The 19,868-nt window shown below is 39.3% G+C and overlaps 1 protein-coding gene across 1 annotated transcript; it reads right to left on the reverse strand.

Annotated features, from left to right (window-relative positions):
• Nucleotides 1-14,679: 14,679 nt before the first annotated feature.
• LOC126188441 (piggyBac transposable element-derived protein 4-like) lies at nt 14,680-15,255 on the reverse strand. The gene has a single exon (XM_049930046.1). It carries the CDS (start codon nt 15,253-15,255, stop codon nt 14,680-14,682), a length of 576 nt encoding a protein of 191 aa, XP_049786003.1.
• Nucleotides 15,256-19,868: the final 4,613 nt, after the last annotated feature.

A 19,868-nucleotide genomic window follows, 5' to 3' on the forward strand; every position in this document is an offset into this window, starting at 1 on the left:
TTATATATGGCTGTGTGCCTCTGTTTTGCCATACACATTGCTCTGCATCACATACTCGTAACACACTAGGTTGGCCAGTGGGACCCTTCTGCCTGTGATTTGTGACATGCAAAACAGCTACGTATACTCTTCAAGCAATTTGATGGCCCTGTGGTCTCTATCCTACTTTGCAACTGTTGGTATGGGTAACTCACTGCAGTCTGGCCTGTACCTGGCTGTAACTTCGCTCAGAATATTGCATGATAATAACTTACCCTGTCCTAAATGGTGGTGCCGCTACATCATTCCCCTCTTCAGAAATACCTGGCCCATAGGTCAACCCTTAACTAGCTCTCAGCTTGTTTGGGTCAGTACCTTTGGTATATTTCCTTACTGTTAGAAAACTTAAATGTGGTCTAATGCCCCTTAAAACCATGACATGAAACAAAATTACTGGACGACCACTGCTCGATCAGCCCCTTACCTACTTGTGTCATGCCCTTGGTATCCAATCCACTGGGACTTGGACTACTCTTGGTTCCCTCTTGGAATTAGCTCTGCCTGATCAGAAAGAAAACAACACATAACAAAGTTAAGGCTGCGATGACACTTGGCACAAAGGTGGTCAAAATGATTGTTGTTTGCCATTGCCTTTCCCTGTACTGAGAGACATGTTGCACAAGCTGTTCAGCTGATAGACGCCCCTCTTGCTCTAAAATGAACTGGTTTACGGGTATCAACAGACCTGGCTCCCGAGTTTGATTTAAGAAGGTCAGATTCTGCCTTGGCAAAAACTCTAAAGTTTCTTCTGGCCAGTACAGCTGTGGCTGTGTAATATTCAATTGTGTGACTCCTGAAATTGACACTGGCAGGTGGAAGGTTGGTTCTATTATGTTACCTTTAGTTCCATTGATTAAAATTCCACTCCCCTCGAGCTCTACACATTTCACTTCTGCAAATACTCCCTGCTCAAAACAACTTGTTACTACTACCAAATTCTCGTAGGTGGTGAAGAGACAATGCATCCCGACCCTTTGCAAGCTCAATTTTGGTTCCACAATGCCCCTTGAACAGTCTATTCCTTTCCCCCTGGCTAAAAATAACTGCACCGCGTGTGTATCTGGATTGGTACTTACCACCCTGGCTGGTCATACCGTTACCTCTCCTCTATGGCAGTTTTGTAATTCCTCCCTTGCCATCTCAGTGTACCAGTTTCTAGTTGCCGAGATCAGAAATACCTCTTTAGTTTTCACTTCCACAAACTCGCTCAATGCTCCCCACTTCACTGGACAATAGTGGACCATGTAACACTGAAACCGCGCATTCTTTTCCATAACCTGGAATTGGACCAAAATTTACACTCGTGCATGATCGGTTGTTACCCTTACTGTTGTGACACAGTAGAAAAATGGCAAATTTTGCTCACTGGGCTCCATTATTAAATATAATCCTGACCATAGTTCCTTCTACGCCCTGTGCAACCTGCATAAATATTGGTCTGGTGGTAACAAATCGGTACTTATCTGGCCTTGCAATCCATGATGCAGCACTTCTTGCAGATTTGTTATTACTCCATGCAATCCCACACACTGTCAGCTACTCCTTGAAAAAGTCTGTTTAGCACCACCCTGCTATCTATCACTTCTAGATACCACTGTTGGGTTCCCAGGTTACGATTTATTATGTCTTCTGATGCCTTAGTGTATTTCACTACCTGCCCTGCTAATGTGTGGAGCAACCGTGTGTTATTCAGCCCCTTCCAATGACCCCTATCTGAGTTGCATGCCAAGCTTAAGTTGCAGTACTCTCCTCTGCGAGTTGCCTCACCACTTCCACCATGTTGTTCAGTTCTTTTATATCACTTTCCTCTGCGGTTCCAAAAACTGTCTTTAATATTTTTACCCCTGTGTTCAGCCATCTTCGTTTCTCTTATCCATAGCACCACTTCCTCCATCTGTCCTACCTGCTTCCATAGCATCTTATAAGCCTCATACAATTTCCCATACTCCCCTGCAACTTCCTTCAGCATTCCCTTACCCTCTGCTTATTTCCTAAGCTCTTCACCTCAAGCTTCCTTACTTCATTCCGAATTTCCCATAAGTTCCATACCAACCTTAATGCACACTGGTGACTCGACACCACCACATCTTCCTGCCTTGAATAAAGCACACCCCCATCCAGGTTCTGCACCTGTAAGGCATCCACCACGATGATGAAGAGATGAATTACCGCCGACGTTCCTCTTTCAGTCACCTGAGGACAGGGATCAGCATCACCCTTCCTCCTTCTTCAAAAGGGCTGCTGCCCACAGCAGGCTATATTCGAAAATACATAAACATACGGAAATACAATGCCTAATTACTCTAAGCAAACCCAATGATACATGACACAAAAACAAAAAAACTACAAATACTCTACTACTTTCTGGATCACAAAGCATATGGTACTTCATGCTGTATTCTACCTTCCTGGTTTTCTCTGTACTTAGACCTCACTTCACTCTCTCTTTCTTCCTCTTTCCTTCCTGTGACACACCTGAAATCACATCCAGGTAACCCTTAAATGGCCATAACCCCACAATGTGTGCTATCGTTGTTCTATTTGATGCCTGAAGCTTAACATTAATGGGGGATGTGGTTTAAACAGCTTGGTATGGCCCTTCATACCTCGTGAGGAACTTCGTTTTCCCTTTTTTCATATAGGGCCTCGACAGCATTACCCATTGCCCCACTCTATACTGCAGTAAACTTCTTTTCCACTTTACTGCATCTTCCTGCCTTGCCAAAGCATTTGTATTTGCCTTTTGTTCCCATTTCCAAACATACTGAATTGTCCTTGCAAATTGACGTACAGGTTCACCGGTCCTTCCTTTCTGTAGCCTCACAAAATCAAATAGTGATGGCATTTTTCACTCGTTCACTACCTCCTATGGATACAAACCGGTATTTGTATGGATTTTTGCATTATATGCGCATACAATATGCTTCAAATACTCGCCCCACTGATGGTGATGAGAATCCACATAAAAGCTCAGCATCTTCCCAATTGTTCTGTGTACCCATTCTGTCCTTCCGTTGGCCTGTGCATGCAATGCACTCATCCTCATCTTCTTTACATTAAACAATTTACATAGTTCCTTCATTAAATCCGACATGAAGTTGGTCCCTTCGTCAGTGATTATTGTCTCCAGTACACCAAACTTCAAAATCCAGTTGTTTACTAATGCTTGTGTGACCATTTCTGCCTGCTGATTTGGCATAGCCACCATCGCCACATACCTCGCAAAATGGTCTATTATTGTCAGAAAGAATTTGTTCCCCGATTGTGTTCGCCTAAAAGGCCCTAAGACATTGTTCCCCGGTATAGAGAATGGATATGTGACTTCCAGCAATTGTTGTAGCTGTATCTGTTTCTGGCTCACATCTGCTCTCTGCGCACATGGTATACGATTCTTGACATACTGATCCACATCTGCTTTCCTATCTCTCCAACAATACATCTCCGCCACTCTCCTATTTGTCTCTTTACACCCTCCATGAGCAGATAATATGTGATCATGTGCTTCCTTTAAAACCTCATCCTTCAACTTCGCTGGAACTACTACCCTCAGCCCTAACTTCATTTCCCTGCACAGAAGACGTCGTACATATTAAATTGTGGCTGTGTCTCAGACAATTTACAATCGTTGTCAGTGTCTTGCAATTCTTGCCATTCCACTGGGTCATAACCTATGACTTCTTCTCTTGCCACCTTCCTACTTAGTGCATCTGCATTACCGTGCTTCTTCCCAGGCTTGTGCACCACATTGTAGTTGAATTCATTAAGCCTCACAGCCCATCTAGTGAGTCTGGTGGACAGATCCTTCAACCCCAACAACTACTTCAATGCAGCATGGTCTGTCACTACCCAAAATTTTCTCCCATATAAATAACATTTAAAATATGTGATTCCATAGATTACACTAAGCAGCTCCCTCTGAGTTGTTGAATAATTCCTTTTTGCTGCATTCAGCTGCCTAGATGCATAGGCCACAGGATGTTCTTTCCCATCAATTTCCTGACTAAGAACACACCCTAATGCTTGATTTGATCCATTGCATGCTAGTATAAACTCCTTTTCAAAATCTGGAAACACAAGAACCGGACTTGATGTTAACACTTCTTTCAGTTTGTCAAACGCTTTCTGACACTCTTTTGTCCACCCAAATTTCACACCCTTCCATAACAATCATGTAAACGGCTGTGCTAAATCTGCAAAACCCTTGATGAACTTTTGATAGAAATTGCAAATTCCGATGAATGACTGCACTTCCTTAACTGTTTTCAGTTCCCGAAAATCCCTTACAGCCTGTACCAAACTCGGATCTGTTCACACTCCATCCTTACTGATAATATGACCAAAGTGAAATGACACTTCTTCAGGCTAAACGTCATATGAGCTGCTCTTAACCTCATAAAGACTTCCCTTAACCACTGTCTATGTTGCTCCATACTACTTGAAAACGCTACAATGTCATCCAAATAGACAAGACACTGTCGTGGTTTCAAACCCCTCAAGACACTGTCTAGAAACCTCTGAAACATTGTTGCAGTGTTTTTCAAAGTGTATGGCATTCTAATGTACTGGTACTGGCCTCCAGAAGTGGAGAAAGCAGTTTTTGGACGATCCTCTGGAGCCACCTGTAACTGATGATAACCACTTGTCAGATCCATCATAGAAAAGTACTGGCACTGTCCAAAGTGATCCAAAGTCTCTGATATGTTTCGAATGGGGTATGCATCTGTTACTGACTTATTACTGAGTTATCGGTAGTCACAACAGAACCTGTATTCTTAGTTCCATCCATAGATTTTCTAGGCACAATGACAATGCCCGCTCCCCAGCAACTATTACTATGCTCTATAATACCATCCGCAAGCTGCTGATCAATGATATCCTCCACAGTCTGCTGCAAATACCTCGGTATTCTGTATGGTTTATGGGAAATGGGTGCTTCATTCCCTGTTGGTATCCTATGTTGCACCAATGGGGTTGCTGGTAATGGCCCTTGTGGAAAAAACAAATCCTTAAATTACCTCAATAATTCTTCCAGACGCTCTCTTTCTCCTCCTTTCAAATGCTTAATTTTGTCACACAATGCAGTTCTATCAGCAGTTAGTGGTTGATCGCTTTGCCTACCTCATTAACACCAGTCTTTGTCATCTGGCACATCCAAATTTGCTACTAAAACTTCTGCCCTCAAATTTGTATCTACAGCACTAAAATTATCCACACTCATGGGAACTACTCGCCCGTCGTTCCCCTCTGTACAACACTATGTTTCACAAAACAACCCAATGGACCCAAAACATCAATTATCCTCCAATGGTTCACTAGCACATACTGTACCCACAGGTACATTTGACTGCACATTTACCCAAAGGGAATTCCTGGTGCCACTAGACACACACTCATGCGAATTAAGCCTTAATGCTAATGTACATGGTTCACTTGAATTGTTCATTACGTTGAATGCCCCTTGTAATTGCTCTGCATTGACAACAGTTTCCCCTAGCTGAAATAACATTCCACCAAGTTCCACAGTTTGTTGTCCAAGGTCAATTTTGGCATGATGTTGATGCAAGAAATCTACTCCTACGATCATGTCATAGCCCTCACTTACCCCTGGTACTAGCTCCATGCATGCATTAAATCAGACTTTCTATATTCAAAAGTCAACTGTCACCAACCTGAAAGGTGTGACCCCCTTATCTCCCACTCCACGCAACCTATAATGTGGTGCGTCTTGTTTCCTTCATCCTATTATATTCCTAGTAGCCACTGACACTTGCACCCCTGTGTCCAACAAAATCTTAAACTTTTTAGTTCCTATGGATCCTACCACTGAAAATTCCACCTCTGCATATTCGTAACATCTGCCATTTAAGGATTGTCCACCTCTCCTATCTCCACTTCTCCATCCTCCCTGCTGCCGATTTTCACCCCTTCCTTTATTCCTTGGTGGCTGGGTACATTGCCTCTGCACATGTCTCGTATGACCACACTTAAGACATTTCACACCCACTGTAAACACTGTTTGCCTCTCATATACCCCTGTTGCCACGTCTATTTCCTCACATTGAATTGCCAAGTGAATGGCTGAATACAAGTCTTTCGGAGTCCCTTCACGCACTTTCTGTGACATATGTGCCAGTAACCCTCTCAAAAATACATCAAGTGCCCTTTGCTTGACCTCCTGCAACAGAACACTATTTGCTTCATCGCTCTGACACAACTCGTAAGTATACTCATTAATTTCCCTTATCCTGTCTGCGAGTTTCTCCATCATCTCTCCCTGTCTCTTTGTCATTGTACTTAACCTCTCTCTAAAGTACAGAGCGCTATTCTGTTTTTTTACCTTTGTAAAAGCTCTTCTCAACTGCACATTGTCTACTGTCAATTGTGCTACTTTTTCCAACAAAATCTGTGCCGGTTCAGGTTCTGACACACCGCTCATCCCTGACTCTGCCATTATGTTGCTTTCATTCCCAGCTAGCCCCAAAACAATACATTTAAGTACAAAAATAACCTGACTCCCTACACCTCAGTATCATCATACTCAGTAACATCATATTCAAACCAATACAAAAGTAATTAAATGCCATGAAAAAAATAATAAATCTTACTGCTCCAAATACACTAACACTTATTCTGACAAAAAAAATTATACCTATTACAAAACATCTAAAACGGCCTGCCATGAGCCATACTCAAAACACAAAAAGGAAAGAAAGCTTCCAATACTCAAAAGAAAACTGGTCAAAACTCAACACATCTTGTGAATGTAATGCTGGCAGTGGGCTCAAACATTGTACTGTACAGATGATATCCGCTATTCAGACACCAAATGTAGTGGCAACTTCTGCCACAGAATGTATCAGAATGACCAAATGTAGCGGGAAGAGGTAGAAGGCACCGTATTAAGACTCAGAGACTTTCCAAGTGATTTATTGTTTCCAGCTACAGTGCCTCTGTTCCTCTTGATCTGTGTCGCTGGGTCCCACAATGCTGAGGGCACCTCTTGCTGTCTGTGAAATGGCTTGGTGCAGAATGGCTGCCTCAGCGACCCATACACGCACTGCTGTGAGTCGGCATGTATGCCAGCAAAGTTGTGGCATCATCAGGATGCCGGCAGTTGACTCAGCGGTCTGTGTCCCTGCTGATTCAGCACCACTCGGTGTGAGCCACAGGTGGCTAGCTGCGTGCTTATTGCCGGCATGGCTGAGATCGCAGCGACAACAAGTGGCCACAATCAGGTGTCTGAATCTATGGCCCTCGCCTCGGGATGCCTCTGGCATGTATTGGAAGCCAGGACAACTGCCCGTGGTAGTGCGTCATAGAGTGTCCCACCACTGGCTAGCTATGGGCCCTACATTGGCCTCAGAGGTTCGAAACAGTGACCCGCTTTGGACTGAAACTCTGGCACCCCATCTGCTGCTGCCTGTAGCTGGTGGTGTGACATGCCTCACCATCCAGGAGAGCTGCCACACTTGAATACATCTCATTAGAAACCAGACCTATTTATACACAGCTGAGTGCCTCTGTTTTGCCATACGCTCCGCTTCGTGTCACATACTCATAACATGCTAGGTTGGACTTTGGGCCCCTTCTGCCTGTGATTTGCGACATGCAAAACCACTACGTATACTCTTTCAGCAACTGGATGGCCCTGTGGCCTCTATTCTACTTTGCTACTGTTGGTATGCATAACTCACTGTAATCCGGCCTGCACCTGGCTGTAACTTGTGCTAAGTATACTGCACAAAGCTTATTTTCCCTATCCTAAATGATGGTGCTGCTACAACACTTAGAAATTTGGTATAATTTGTGGTGGCAAGCTGATTGTCCTCATATGATATTTAAAGTGTATTCTGCATAGTTTGTTTTGTGGTAAAGTGAGTAATTTGTGTCTTTGCTAGATTTAGTTTCAGATAACTATTTTTCAACCTAGTCTCAATTTCAGCAAGAATCTGCTGAAGATGGTGAATCATATTTTCACTCATCTTGCAACAGACTATTGCTGATGGATCATATGTGTAAAGATTTGTGTCTGAATTTAGGTTGTCAGCATGTAATTTATATAATACAAGAACAGTACTGGCCCAAGGATAGATCCTTGTGGTACACCTTGTTTTGTCTTGTACTGAATGTAACATCATTAAAATGAAAAATGTTTCTGTCGACTTTAAATGAAACACAAATGGCCATAAAGTACTTCATTGTATCAAGATCTTTCACAAACTCCAAGTATAATGTAATATCTGATTACAGAGGCATCAAAATATTCAAAAGGCAGGAAGATGTTGTAAGATTCAATTTACATTAATGACCTCAAATGGTCGTTCATTACACCTGGATCACCAAAGGGTCCCAGCATTATCGGTTCATCTGTTTTGGGGGTTTCCATGTCAAGTGACTGATTATGTCTAATGTTGTTCAAAGTTGTTGTGCATGTTTGCTAAATGATCAAAAGAAGATTTACAAATTTCTAGCTTCCAAATTTTAATATTGTTTTGTGTAGTGGTCTCTTAAGTGAAGGGTGTGCAAATCCGAAGGTTTGGTGCCATTTTGAAAATTTTAATCTTGTTTCAAATATTGTAATTCAGTAGATAATTTTTATAAACCTGAAAACGTGGTAGCATATTTGAACAGTTTACACTATGCACATTCTATAAGTCTTAAGTCATTTGGCTCACTATGTTTGCTTCATGTGCCAGTCAAGGTTTGTCATGACAAACTTTATCCGAAGTAGAAGTAGCTTGATCACCTTGTGCAATTAGTTTAGAAACCTCCCCTTTTGTGAAATTATTACCTAATACCTTGATTATAAAACCTTTAAGTCATTAGTTTTGGTTCCATAGTTTTTGAGATAGATAGGGGTGAAGTTGCCCAAATTTTATACAGAAGTAATCCTAATATGTGAGAATGTATGCCTAATCCATACCTGCTTTAACTGTTATTTTAAAGAGGGTCACTTTGTCTACAAAACATCTAATTTCTGTTAACACTTTTTTCTTAGAGGTCTGCAGTTGTCCAGTAAAATTTGTCATGCAAGTGACTGATCGAGCATTGCAGAGAAATAGGGACAAAAAGATGAAAAATGAATTTTTATCAAACTTTGTCCTCTATCACATCAAATCAGCACCAAACTTTTACATTTATTGTCTTGCTGTCAATTTTTCCCTGGAAAAAGAATTTCTGTGTACACGGTTTGGTGACTGTGAGTTATAGAGTTAACCGAATAATTATAGAGATGTTCTTATATCGGTAACTGTGTGTTCTGGACTCCTTTATTTTTGAAGAGGAATGTGATGCCACAGACATTAACTAAAAGCTGTTACAACAGTATATGAAGCATTGATTGCTGTCTCAGGTGCATAATATACTTATTTTTGGTTATTCTATTTTCATTTGTGTGATATCCTATTCATAACATGGTAATGAAACATTTATGAAACACTCAGAATATTCAGGAAGTTCTTATATTTTAGATTCACATAACACAAGAAAAAGTAATCAACTTTAAAAATTTTATCCAACTTAATTTTTTTAGGTCAAGTAATACTGCTTATAAGAGTACCTAATGAGTTCAGCAAGTGAAGAAATCTAACAAAGCGTTCTCTTGGTATGTTTCAAGTTTTAATTTGTTGATGTATAATACCAATAAAAGGCTGTTAAAAATTGAAGATTTTTCTCTCTGAAACACAGCAAGCTGGAACTTTCCAACTTCTATTTTTCTATCCTGCCAAACAATTAATTTTTTCTTTTACACTTCAACTCGTCTGACTAAATACATTGAATGCCTACTACACATACTTGAAATTTCCAAAATACTTACATAAAATATTTCTAATTAATATATTATTCAAGTGGTAGTTTTCAGTCCAATGATTGCAATGACATATTGACACTGATCAGCTAGAACATTTTGACCACCAACCTAGTACTAATGTAAACCCATCCAGGTGAGAGCAGCATCAGCATCACCTGATGAGTAATGACTGCTAGTCAGACAAATGCATGGCACATGTAGTATCAGCAAGTGTGCTTTGCACATGTAGAATGGGGAAGGTGCCCAATCTATCTCAGTTTGGCCGAGGACAGAGTGTGATGGCCTGGAAGCTTGGCAAGAGCATTTCGGAAACTGCACAAGTTGTCGAGTGTTCAAGGACTGTTGTGGTGTCTTCAACATGTGGTGAAACCACATCCAGATTTCATGGGGTTAAGAAGTCACCTTTCATTAGAGATGTTGGACATCCAGGCTGGGCAGACTTGTAAAGCAGAACAGGTGGGGACTGTGCTGGAGCTAATATCAGACTTTAATGCTGGACAGAGTACAAGTGTGTCTCAACAAATAGTGCACCAAACACTCCTAATGATGAGCCTTTGCAGCCAACAACCCATGCATGTTCCAATGTTAATGCCACGACATCAGCAAATATGACTGAAATGGGCACATGACAATGGGCACTGGACATTAGCACAGTGGCAGAGTGCTGCACGGTCTGATAAATCCCAATACCCTCTTCATCATGCCAATGGAGGATGCCTTCCCGGGGAACAGGACCTTGATACCTGTACTGTAGGGTGGAGACAAACTGGTGGCAGCTCCATTATGCTCTGGGAAACATTCATATGGGCATGCATGGGTCCAGTGGAGCTCATGGAAGGCACTATGATGGCCAAGGAATATTGTACACTGTTTGCTGACCACATACACCCCTTCATGACGATCATGTTTCTGATGCAGTGGCATTTTTCAGCAAGATAATACACTATGTCACAAGGCCCTGAGTGTGACAGAGTGGTTCAAGGGACATAGTCATGAGTTACAATTGATGTGCTGGCCCCCCAACTGAGCCTGATGAAACACATCTGAATTTTTATTACGATGAGGACTTTGCCCCTCCCCGGAATTAAACTTGGGTGTGCGGATGTGGTGTCAACTCCCTCCAACGACTTACCAAGACTTCATTGCTTCCATGCCATGATGGTCACCACTGTTATATGGGCTATTAGATAGTTGGTCATAATGTTCTGGCTGATCACTGTAGTTTTGCTTGAAATCATTTTAATAGAGAGTAACTGATAACTGAAAGTTATTGCTGCAGCATGTCATTTGGAAACAGTGTGACCTTATCAGTAGCTCTAATAATACTGACACTACTCATTAGAAAGGTCTCATTTCATTTCTTCTGCTAACCTCATTCAATTTTCTAAAAACTTATTAACTTAAAAGCCATCTGTAATTAAAGACTGGTCACACCCAAATTTACTTTTGCCAATTGAGCCTCTGCACTAGACAGATTCAGAGATTAAACATTATGCTTTTATTGCACTAAGTATTCTGGACCAAATAACGACCTTCTTTATTCAGCAAATCACTAATTAAGAACATGCCAATGAACAAGTTGTGAGATGTCCACGTATTGTTCTCATATGAAACCAGCCCAGTTTTCAAGTGATAGGAAGCTCATGCATCATGAAATACTGCAGCCTGAAGTATACTTTGGTATCAGCTTTTCAATGCCATGTTTTGGTTCAAATTGCAATCAGGTTTGGTTGGCAAAGTGTTAACAGCAATTTAATTCTCTTAGGGCTTTCCCTCTAAAAATTCACAGGAACAGGAAATTCAATTTAAAAGATTGTGTCAAATTAGTAAAATAAATAGACATAAAGCTTAATAAGCAGCCAACCAACTTGGTTAGTTGCAGCAGCCAGCAAATTCAGGTACACATGACAGCATGAACTGTTCTCATTATATTCAACTATTGTTAGACTCAAAAGAAAAGATGTGCATTTGTCCTCATGCTGAGACCATGAAGATTCTCACTTTCACACAAAATGAGAAATCACTGTTGCTACTAGCACAAACTCTTCTCTTTAAACAATCTACCCATTTGATCCATTCACTCAAATACAAAATATTTCTGAGATTGGAACAATTCCTTGGTGTTAAAGGGAGAATCTTAATTGTCTCAGCATGAGGGGAAACTTACATCTTTTCTTCGAGTCTAACAACAGCTGAGTATAATGAGAGCAGTTCATGCTCTAATGTTTACCTGAACCTGCTTGCTGCTGCAACTCACCAAGTTGGTTGGCTGCTTGTTAAGCTTTATGCCTGTTTTTACTCATTTGACATGGCCTTTTAAATTAGATTTACTGATCCTGTGAATTTTCTGGTGGAGGAAAGACTTGAATGCATGTATTTTTTTAGGACAATGCATTCTGTTTCTTTGCTGTTTACTGGTACAAATTTCTGGCATGAATCTCTTTTATAACTGCTGGAGTAAAAGTTAAAAAACAAAATCTACTATAACCAAGCAATTTGAAAGGAACATTCATTACTTACAAGGCAAATGAGGCTAAGAAATCAACTTTTTTAAGTTCTGTGAACTCAGGAGAAAGCTGAATCAAAGAACTGCTTGCTACATCAATGTGAGAGTTGCCTTGGAAAAAATGCAGTTGGATCATATATTATTGACCTGACGAAACTGGAGCATAAACAGTGGCTGCAAACAGATTGTACATGACTTGAAACTAAGCAACAGCCAGTATATGATTTTGTCACAGAGATGGGATCAAATATCCCCGACATGATAATTCACCACTTTGTTTCAAAAAATTAAATGCAATATGTAAAAACTATGAAGCAAACCCTTAAACATGATGAAGTAACTGGAATGTTTGATTTTTCAGAGAATAATTTTTTTGTTGTACCAGAATGTTGTCTGTTGCAGTGGACAAAAATATGCTTGTTGGTACAATGGTGGGTTCTTTACCTTCCTCCAGAAGGAGACAAAACATTAGTACACTTTATTGTAACATCAATAATAAGAATTACTTAACTCTGTAAAGTCAATTTTCAAATAGATGTCAGTTACGAGTATCTACAACTGTCTCTGAACATCAATTTATCAGAGTGCATACTTAGCACATAAAATATTAGTTCACATTACAATAACACATGCAAACCTAACAATGCTTTGCAATTGCTAAATCTCTCTCTCTCTCTCTCTCTCTCTCTCTCTACTTCCCCCTCCCCCCTCTCACTGTCCATCTCCTCCTCCTCACTCTCTATGCCCCGGTACCCTGCCACCCCCTCCGCCTTTCCATCTCCTCTTCCCACTTTCCTCTGACCCTGAATCATGTTTATTGTCATTGCTAACATAACCTTCATTGGGAATTTAAGTCGCTTAAATGAATGGGTAAATTCATTGGTGTCATGGCTATATGGGGTATTGGACAGGCCTCTCTAGCTGCTGGATCTCTAAAGATAATAGCTTCAATAACAGTACTTTCCATAGTTTAAATCTGGGAATGGATAGTATTACAATGTTAGCTGTAAATATGACTTTACTCTTTTAAGCCAGCTGCAAAGAAGAAAACAAAGCAGCCATACGTTTGTGTATAAATAAAAATGACAGTGACAAAGGAAAGAAACGCACATTTTCACAGCACTTTCTTTCTCACAGCCAGTCTTAAGAGAAAACCTGGACACAGTCATTTAAGAAACATACCGCCTCCACCCATATGACTGTTTGTTAGAGCAAAAATTTGAAGTAAATTGGTCAATAACTTTTCAAGATTTTTGGTAACAACCTTTTCCGTTTTTTTATGTATACTGTTTTCCCTTTATATATTACATATGTATATTTATATATATTAAAAGTACATTATATTTAAAAAGAAAGATGATGAGACTTACCCAACAAAAGCGCTGGCAGGTCGATAGACACACAAATAAACACAAACATACACACAAAACTCTAGCTTTCGCAACCAACGGTTGCCTCGTCAGGAAAGAGGGAAGGAGAAGGAAAGACAAAAGGATATGGGTTTTAAGGGAGAGGGTAAGGAGTCATTCCAATCCCGGGAGCGGAAAGACTTACCTTAGGGGGAAAAAAGGACAGGTATACACTCGCACACACACACATATCCATCCATACATACAAGACACAAGCAGACATTTTTAAAAGTACATTAGAGCAACATGTAAAAATCTGAAGTTAAATGGGAAGTAAATTTTTGGAAACCACATTTCTCGTCATTCATTAGTATGGATATTTCTGTATTAAAAAAATACATGTTTCTATATTAACACATTGACTGCCATGATGATAGTTGGCCCATGTTTTGCTATGCCACACTGAAATCACGAAAATGTCAATTTATGAGTGATCTGGACTGATAACAGGCATGAGCCATGTATGGCTCAGGTGGCCCAACAACAACATTTTAACACAATTATAATCAGTGGCCACATGTGGCTCACATGATTTAAAACCGCAATAGGCATAAAAAAGTCGTTTTTCAAGAAATGATTCAAACAGTTTTATTATTTTATTATATTCACTACATATAATATTATTTACAAATTTTTTACTTGGTTTGACAACAATGTTCATTAATAAAGATCATAGAACATTCTACTTCCTGAACACAGCATTGTGAATTTCACTAAAACACTCGTTGGACATAAAATGTCAAATTTATTGCATTTAGTGCACACCCTCTTCATTTTCTTAGCAGCTTCCTTTTTTCTTCTGTTCTTCACAGGCACTTATAACAGCCCAAACATCTTCTTCAACTGCTCTCCTTTGGAAACTCTACTGTCACAAGGCAATGGCTATTATCTACATAGAATGTTTGTAGTGTTGCTCATGGATGTGGATCTTTGGCATTCAATAGCAGTAGAATCAAGAGCTCCCTGAAATGAATTATTTGTATGCAAGACTTGGATCCTTTGCTTGCCAAGTTGTACAGTACTTGAGTATTTACAACAGACGTTCCAAAAAGGATTTCAAAAATGATTTTTCTGTACCATTTAACCATACACTGATATGTCATTGAGAATGAGCTCAACTGATCAGTTGCAGCAATAAATGACTTGACGGCATTGTAGTCATAGACTGCTTTGGGTTTCAAAACTTCCATGCCATTTTTACATTTTACAGGCACCATATCATCGTTATGTTTGGTAGAAATCATCAAAATATCCTGTTTATCTTTCCATTTGATCATGGAGGTTTTTGTGTTGCTGTGAGAACATATTGTTTGCCCTTTTTTCAGTTTTGCAGATATTACAGTTTGTGGGTTAACTTTTCTATTACTCCTAAGAGTTCCAACAAGGTGGGTAGAGGTATTCATTAGTTCTGTAGCCAATGATACACTACTGTACGAATTGTCACGATACAGTGTCCTCCCATTGTGCAACAAAGGATCAAATAACTCCATAACTACTTTTTGTGGAAGACAGACACATGTAGTTGCTTCTTACCAGCAGAGACTTTGAGGTTCTGTGTATAGCCAGAAGACTTTCACCCCATGCCTATGCCTTTTGTCAGCTACATATTGACAAAGTGACAGATGTCTTCTAAATGGGATAATAGTCTCATTAATGCAAATTTCCTCTTGAGGACAAATTGTGTCCTTGAATTTTGGTACTATCAGGTCTAAGAGAGGTTGGACTTTGTGGAGTCTATCCCCTTCAAGCCTAGTATCATTATTAGAAGGATGAAATAATCTGAGGAGTATTTCAAACCAATTATGTGACATAATGGAGCTAACCTTGTTAGAGTAAACCATTGACTTGCTCCAGTAGCGAGCTAATTTTGGCATTTTTACAAAGCCATCCACATTATAATGCCACAGAAACATTTCATCTCTGCTATATTTGTTTCTTTCCTTTTCATTAGCCTGGAATTGTGACTGAGTTGTTGAGAATCTAGTTTTTGTTTTGCATATTGATTTGTTTCAGCCACAAGAAACTCAAACATATTATTATCAGTGAAATTAAAATATGCTTCCTATGGTGAACTATTGCTCAACATATCCCAAACATCATTTGATAAAGCAGGGGGAAAGCACATGGGAAATATCTTTGGCTCCTCAGTAGCATCTACCCATATTATATATGTGACATTGGTAATATTCCCATCTGGTGTTTCATCGGCATTAGTTTTGGAACTATAGCCAGCTTGTATAACACTCACAACCACATCATTTTGCAAAAGTCACTCTCTTTATCATCACTTTCAATAAACTTCTGTTACTTTGTGTGGTCTCTAACACAACATTCTTTATCAGGCTCATAATCAGGGTTGCTGTCTGTGTTATCAAAAATGTCACTTTCACAATTTGATAATCTATCTCGCATAGTTTCATTCACTAGCTGTTCAAGTTCATCAAAAGTTCTTTTGGCCATAATATTAAACCAGGAAACTAATCAAATACACAAATGTAATTTCAATTGGCATACACAACCAATCAGCAAAACTAACAAAAGGCTACTATAGCTGAGACATTGTTAAGTATATCTCTGATGGTTGCAGTTAGGAATCACCATGGCTACCATCAGCAAAAATACTGAGTGCTATGAACATGAGACTGTTCAGTGGAGCCACCACTTTTAAAACCACAGTTGAAACAAATTTTCTGTGAGCCCTATGAGTTTCACGACGCCTCTAAACACAACTCTGCATTTGAGCCAGTTATGGCTCACACAACATACAATACAACATACACGTGAACCAAATATGACCCACGTGGTGTGACAACCCATGTAATTGTAATCTGACATTGCCTCATGTGGCAGTCAATGTTTTAAAAAAAGTGTGGCCTATATCTGTCCAAATGTTTATTAGACTAATGTGTAAAAATTATAAGTAAATTGATCAAGAACTTTTCAAGATTTTTGGGAACAGCATTTCTCTGTTATATATTATATAAATATTTATACATTATACATATTTAAAATTGTCTGTCTGAATGATTATTAGAGCATAATGAAAAATCAAAGTTATTAGTCAAGAACTTTTCGAGATTTTTGCTAACAATGTTAAAAAATGACATGTTTTCACATAGTAATTGAGATGTAACAGTCCATTGAAACCCATTTAAAACATGTATTTTTCAATCCAATTTGAAATAAACAGGAATCACTGATGGAAACAGAAGGTAGTGGTACAGTTAAACCTAAAATTATAAAATTGTTACAATGAAACTGGTTACTAAATTACAATTGTATTGAAGTATATAGGTCCCATAATTGGTATGAATATTTAGCATTAATGTAATTAAGTGAAATCTGGATCAAATCACTGAGTACAATGATCAAAGTCATTTCTTTGAAAATGAGATGGATTTGTGTTAAAACAGCATCTAAATTAAAGTCTGTGGTATTTAAAGGAAAAACCAACTGAGAGAATCAAAATTGATTAGAAAGTTAAAATGTAATTAGCAAAAATGTTATAAGTGATGTGTAAACATAGGCAGTTCTTTAGGTGTTTTGTCAATAATAAATAAAAGACTTATTTTGCCACATTCAGTAAGACATTTGGAAACATATACATAAGTAGGAACATTTTCTGAACCATGCGTCTTTTGTATTTAATAAAAATAGTAAAAATATTGATAATACTTCATATTTTGAGCATTTGTACACTCTTCAAGCAATACCGAGGATTGTTCAGAATTGTATATAAAAGGGGTAGCCATGTTGGCACTAGAGAGTGAGTACTTTATGATCATTTGATGGAGTAAGGTGTATGACAGTGTCTTCTGAGATGTTGTGCAAAAAGCATGTAATGGCATACGTGAGTACTTTATGTAAATTCATGCAGTAAGCATGTCAGACTTGGCAAATTGTATGGAATATGTAAGAAGACTGATCTATCATTACACCAGTTTACATAAATGGGTTAAGAACGAGGTGATATAATAAAAAGAAGCTCTGAAACATAACGTTCAATTTAGTCATTCTTGGCATAAAACACCATGTTACAGTGGACATACAGTAACTCATTGTTTGTTACAGCAATGGATTAACAAAAAGGAATGGATAAGTACAACCCAGAATATTATATGAATTTTAATATTTTATTTTGCAGTATTTGGTTTGACAGTTCTTTTTGAGATGTATTGAAGTTGCATTATTAGCAAATAGTAGTCAAAGTGAAAGTACCCAGCAGGCAGGAAATTTCACATGCGTTGAAAGGAGCAGGGATATGTCATGAGTCTGTAAATTAATCTTACATTTTGTTTCAGAAAGTTTGTAATTTTATTTTGTATTTCAAAGTTTCGTGAAGAAAACAACTGGACAACATAAGAAAATTGAAAAACGGAAAATACAATAATGGATAAAAAGATATGGTAATCAGCTGCACTACAATACGAAGAATGTAATAATAAACACCAAAAATTAGTTAAACTGAAATAATCAAAAAGCAGAGAAGAAGAATAATACCATAAGTACAAATTTTATCTCATTTTTTTTATTACTTGTTGGAAAATTTTTCATTAGCTTTGTTAATATGGAAGACAACAGGGAGGTTGACATAAATAATCAGAATAGTGCAAATGTTACTGGGGAGGAAATAAATGATAATGATGCAAGTATTTGCTCCTCAATCCATAACAAAGATAATGTAGTTAATTGAAACAACCAAATTGGGGAAAACACTGATCACAATAATGTAAGTGAAGGTTCACCTTTTTGTGGGTTCGAATCAAGTGTGTCTGTCATGGATAGATTAGTTCAACCAATGGAGGAACAGAAAAAGTTGACTGATGAACATAAAATTTCTCTTGATCAAACACTTGTATCTATTGAAAACAAATTAGAAGGACAAGGGAACCAAATAGGTGAAACAAAAGATACCTCAGAAAAATTTTGGGTAGAAGTAGACAAAAATACCAAAACGTGTCAGTTGTAGCGGGTGGAAGTTTCTGCTTTAAAACAAAAAGAGCAAAATTTTGAAGGAAGGTTAGATTCCATAGAAAAAAAGGTGATAGTTACAAAAAATTTGCAACCTCAGAATTTCAGCATTTAAAAAAGTTTAACAAAGATGAAGGGAAAAAATTTACCGAAACAGATAAAAGTATACAAAACTTTGCCAAAATTGTGAACGATAATTTTACAGAACTAAAAGAAGATGGAGGTACATGTTTAGGGCAAATTTCTGTTCAAAATTCAGGAAATTGAGGACACTGTTACTATAAAATCTTTTAGCAACTACAATTATTTTTGGAATACACTCCTGGAAATTGAAATAAGAACACCGTGAATTCATTGTCCCAGGAAGGGGAAACTTTATTGACACATTCCTGGGGTCAGATACATCACATGATCACACTGAGAGAACATAGACACAGGCAACAGAACATGCACAATGTCGGCACTAGTACAGTGTATATCCACCTTTCGCAGCAATGCAGGCTGCTATTCTCCCATGGAGATGATCGTAGAGATGCTGGATGTAGTCCTGTGGAACGGCTTGCCATGCCATTTCCACCTGGCGCCTCAGTTGGACCAGCGTTCGTGCTGGACGTGCAGACCGCGTGAGACGACGCTTCATCCAGTCCCAAACATGCTCAATGGGGGACAGATCTGGAGATCTTGCTGGCCAGGGTAGTTGACTTACACCTTCTAGAGCACGTTGGGTGGCACGGGATACATGCGGACATGCATTGTCCTGTTGGAACAGCAAGTTCCCTTGCCGGTCTAGGAATGGTGGAGCGATGGGTTCGATGACGGTTTGGATGTACCGTGCACTATTCAGTGTCCCCTCGATGATCACCAGTGGTGTACAGCCAGTGTAGGAGATCGCTCCCCACACCATGATGCCGGGTGTTGGCCCTGTGTGCCTCGGTCGTATGCAGTCCTGATTGTGGCGCTCACCTGCACGGTGCCAAACACACATACGACCATCATTGGCACCAAGGCAGAAGTGACTCTCATCGCTGAAGATGACACGTCTCCATTCGTCCCTCCATTCACGCCTGTCGCGACACCACTGGAGGCGGGCTGCACGATGTTGGGGCGTGAGCGGAAGACGGCCCAACGGTGT

The sequence above is a fragment of the Schistocerca cancellata genome, chromosome 5 (genome assembly GCF_023864275.1).
Source record: "Schistocerca cancellata isolate TAMUIC-IGC-003103 chromosome 5, iqSchCanc2.1, whole genome shotgun sequence".
Taxonomy (NCBI): domain Eukaryota; kingdom Metazoa; phylum Arthropoda; class Insecta; order Orthoptera; family Acrididae; genus Schistocerca; species Schistocerca cancellata.

What these genes read in the sequence shown, in the direction of transcription:
- LOC126188441 (XM_049930046.1), bottom strand. Translation starts at nt 15,255, where the DNA reads ATGGAGTTATTTGATCCTTTGTTGCACAATGGGAGGACACTGTATCGT.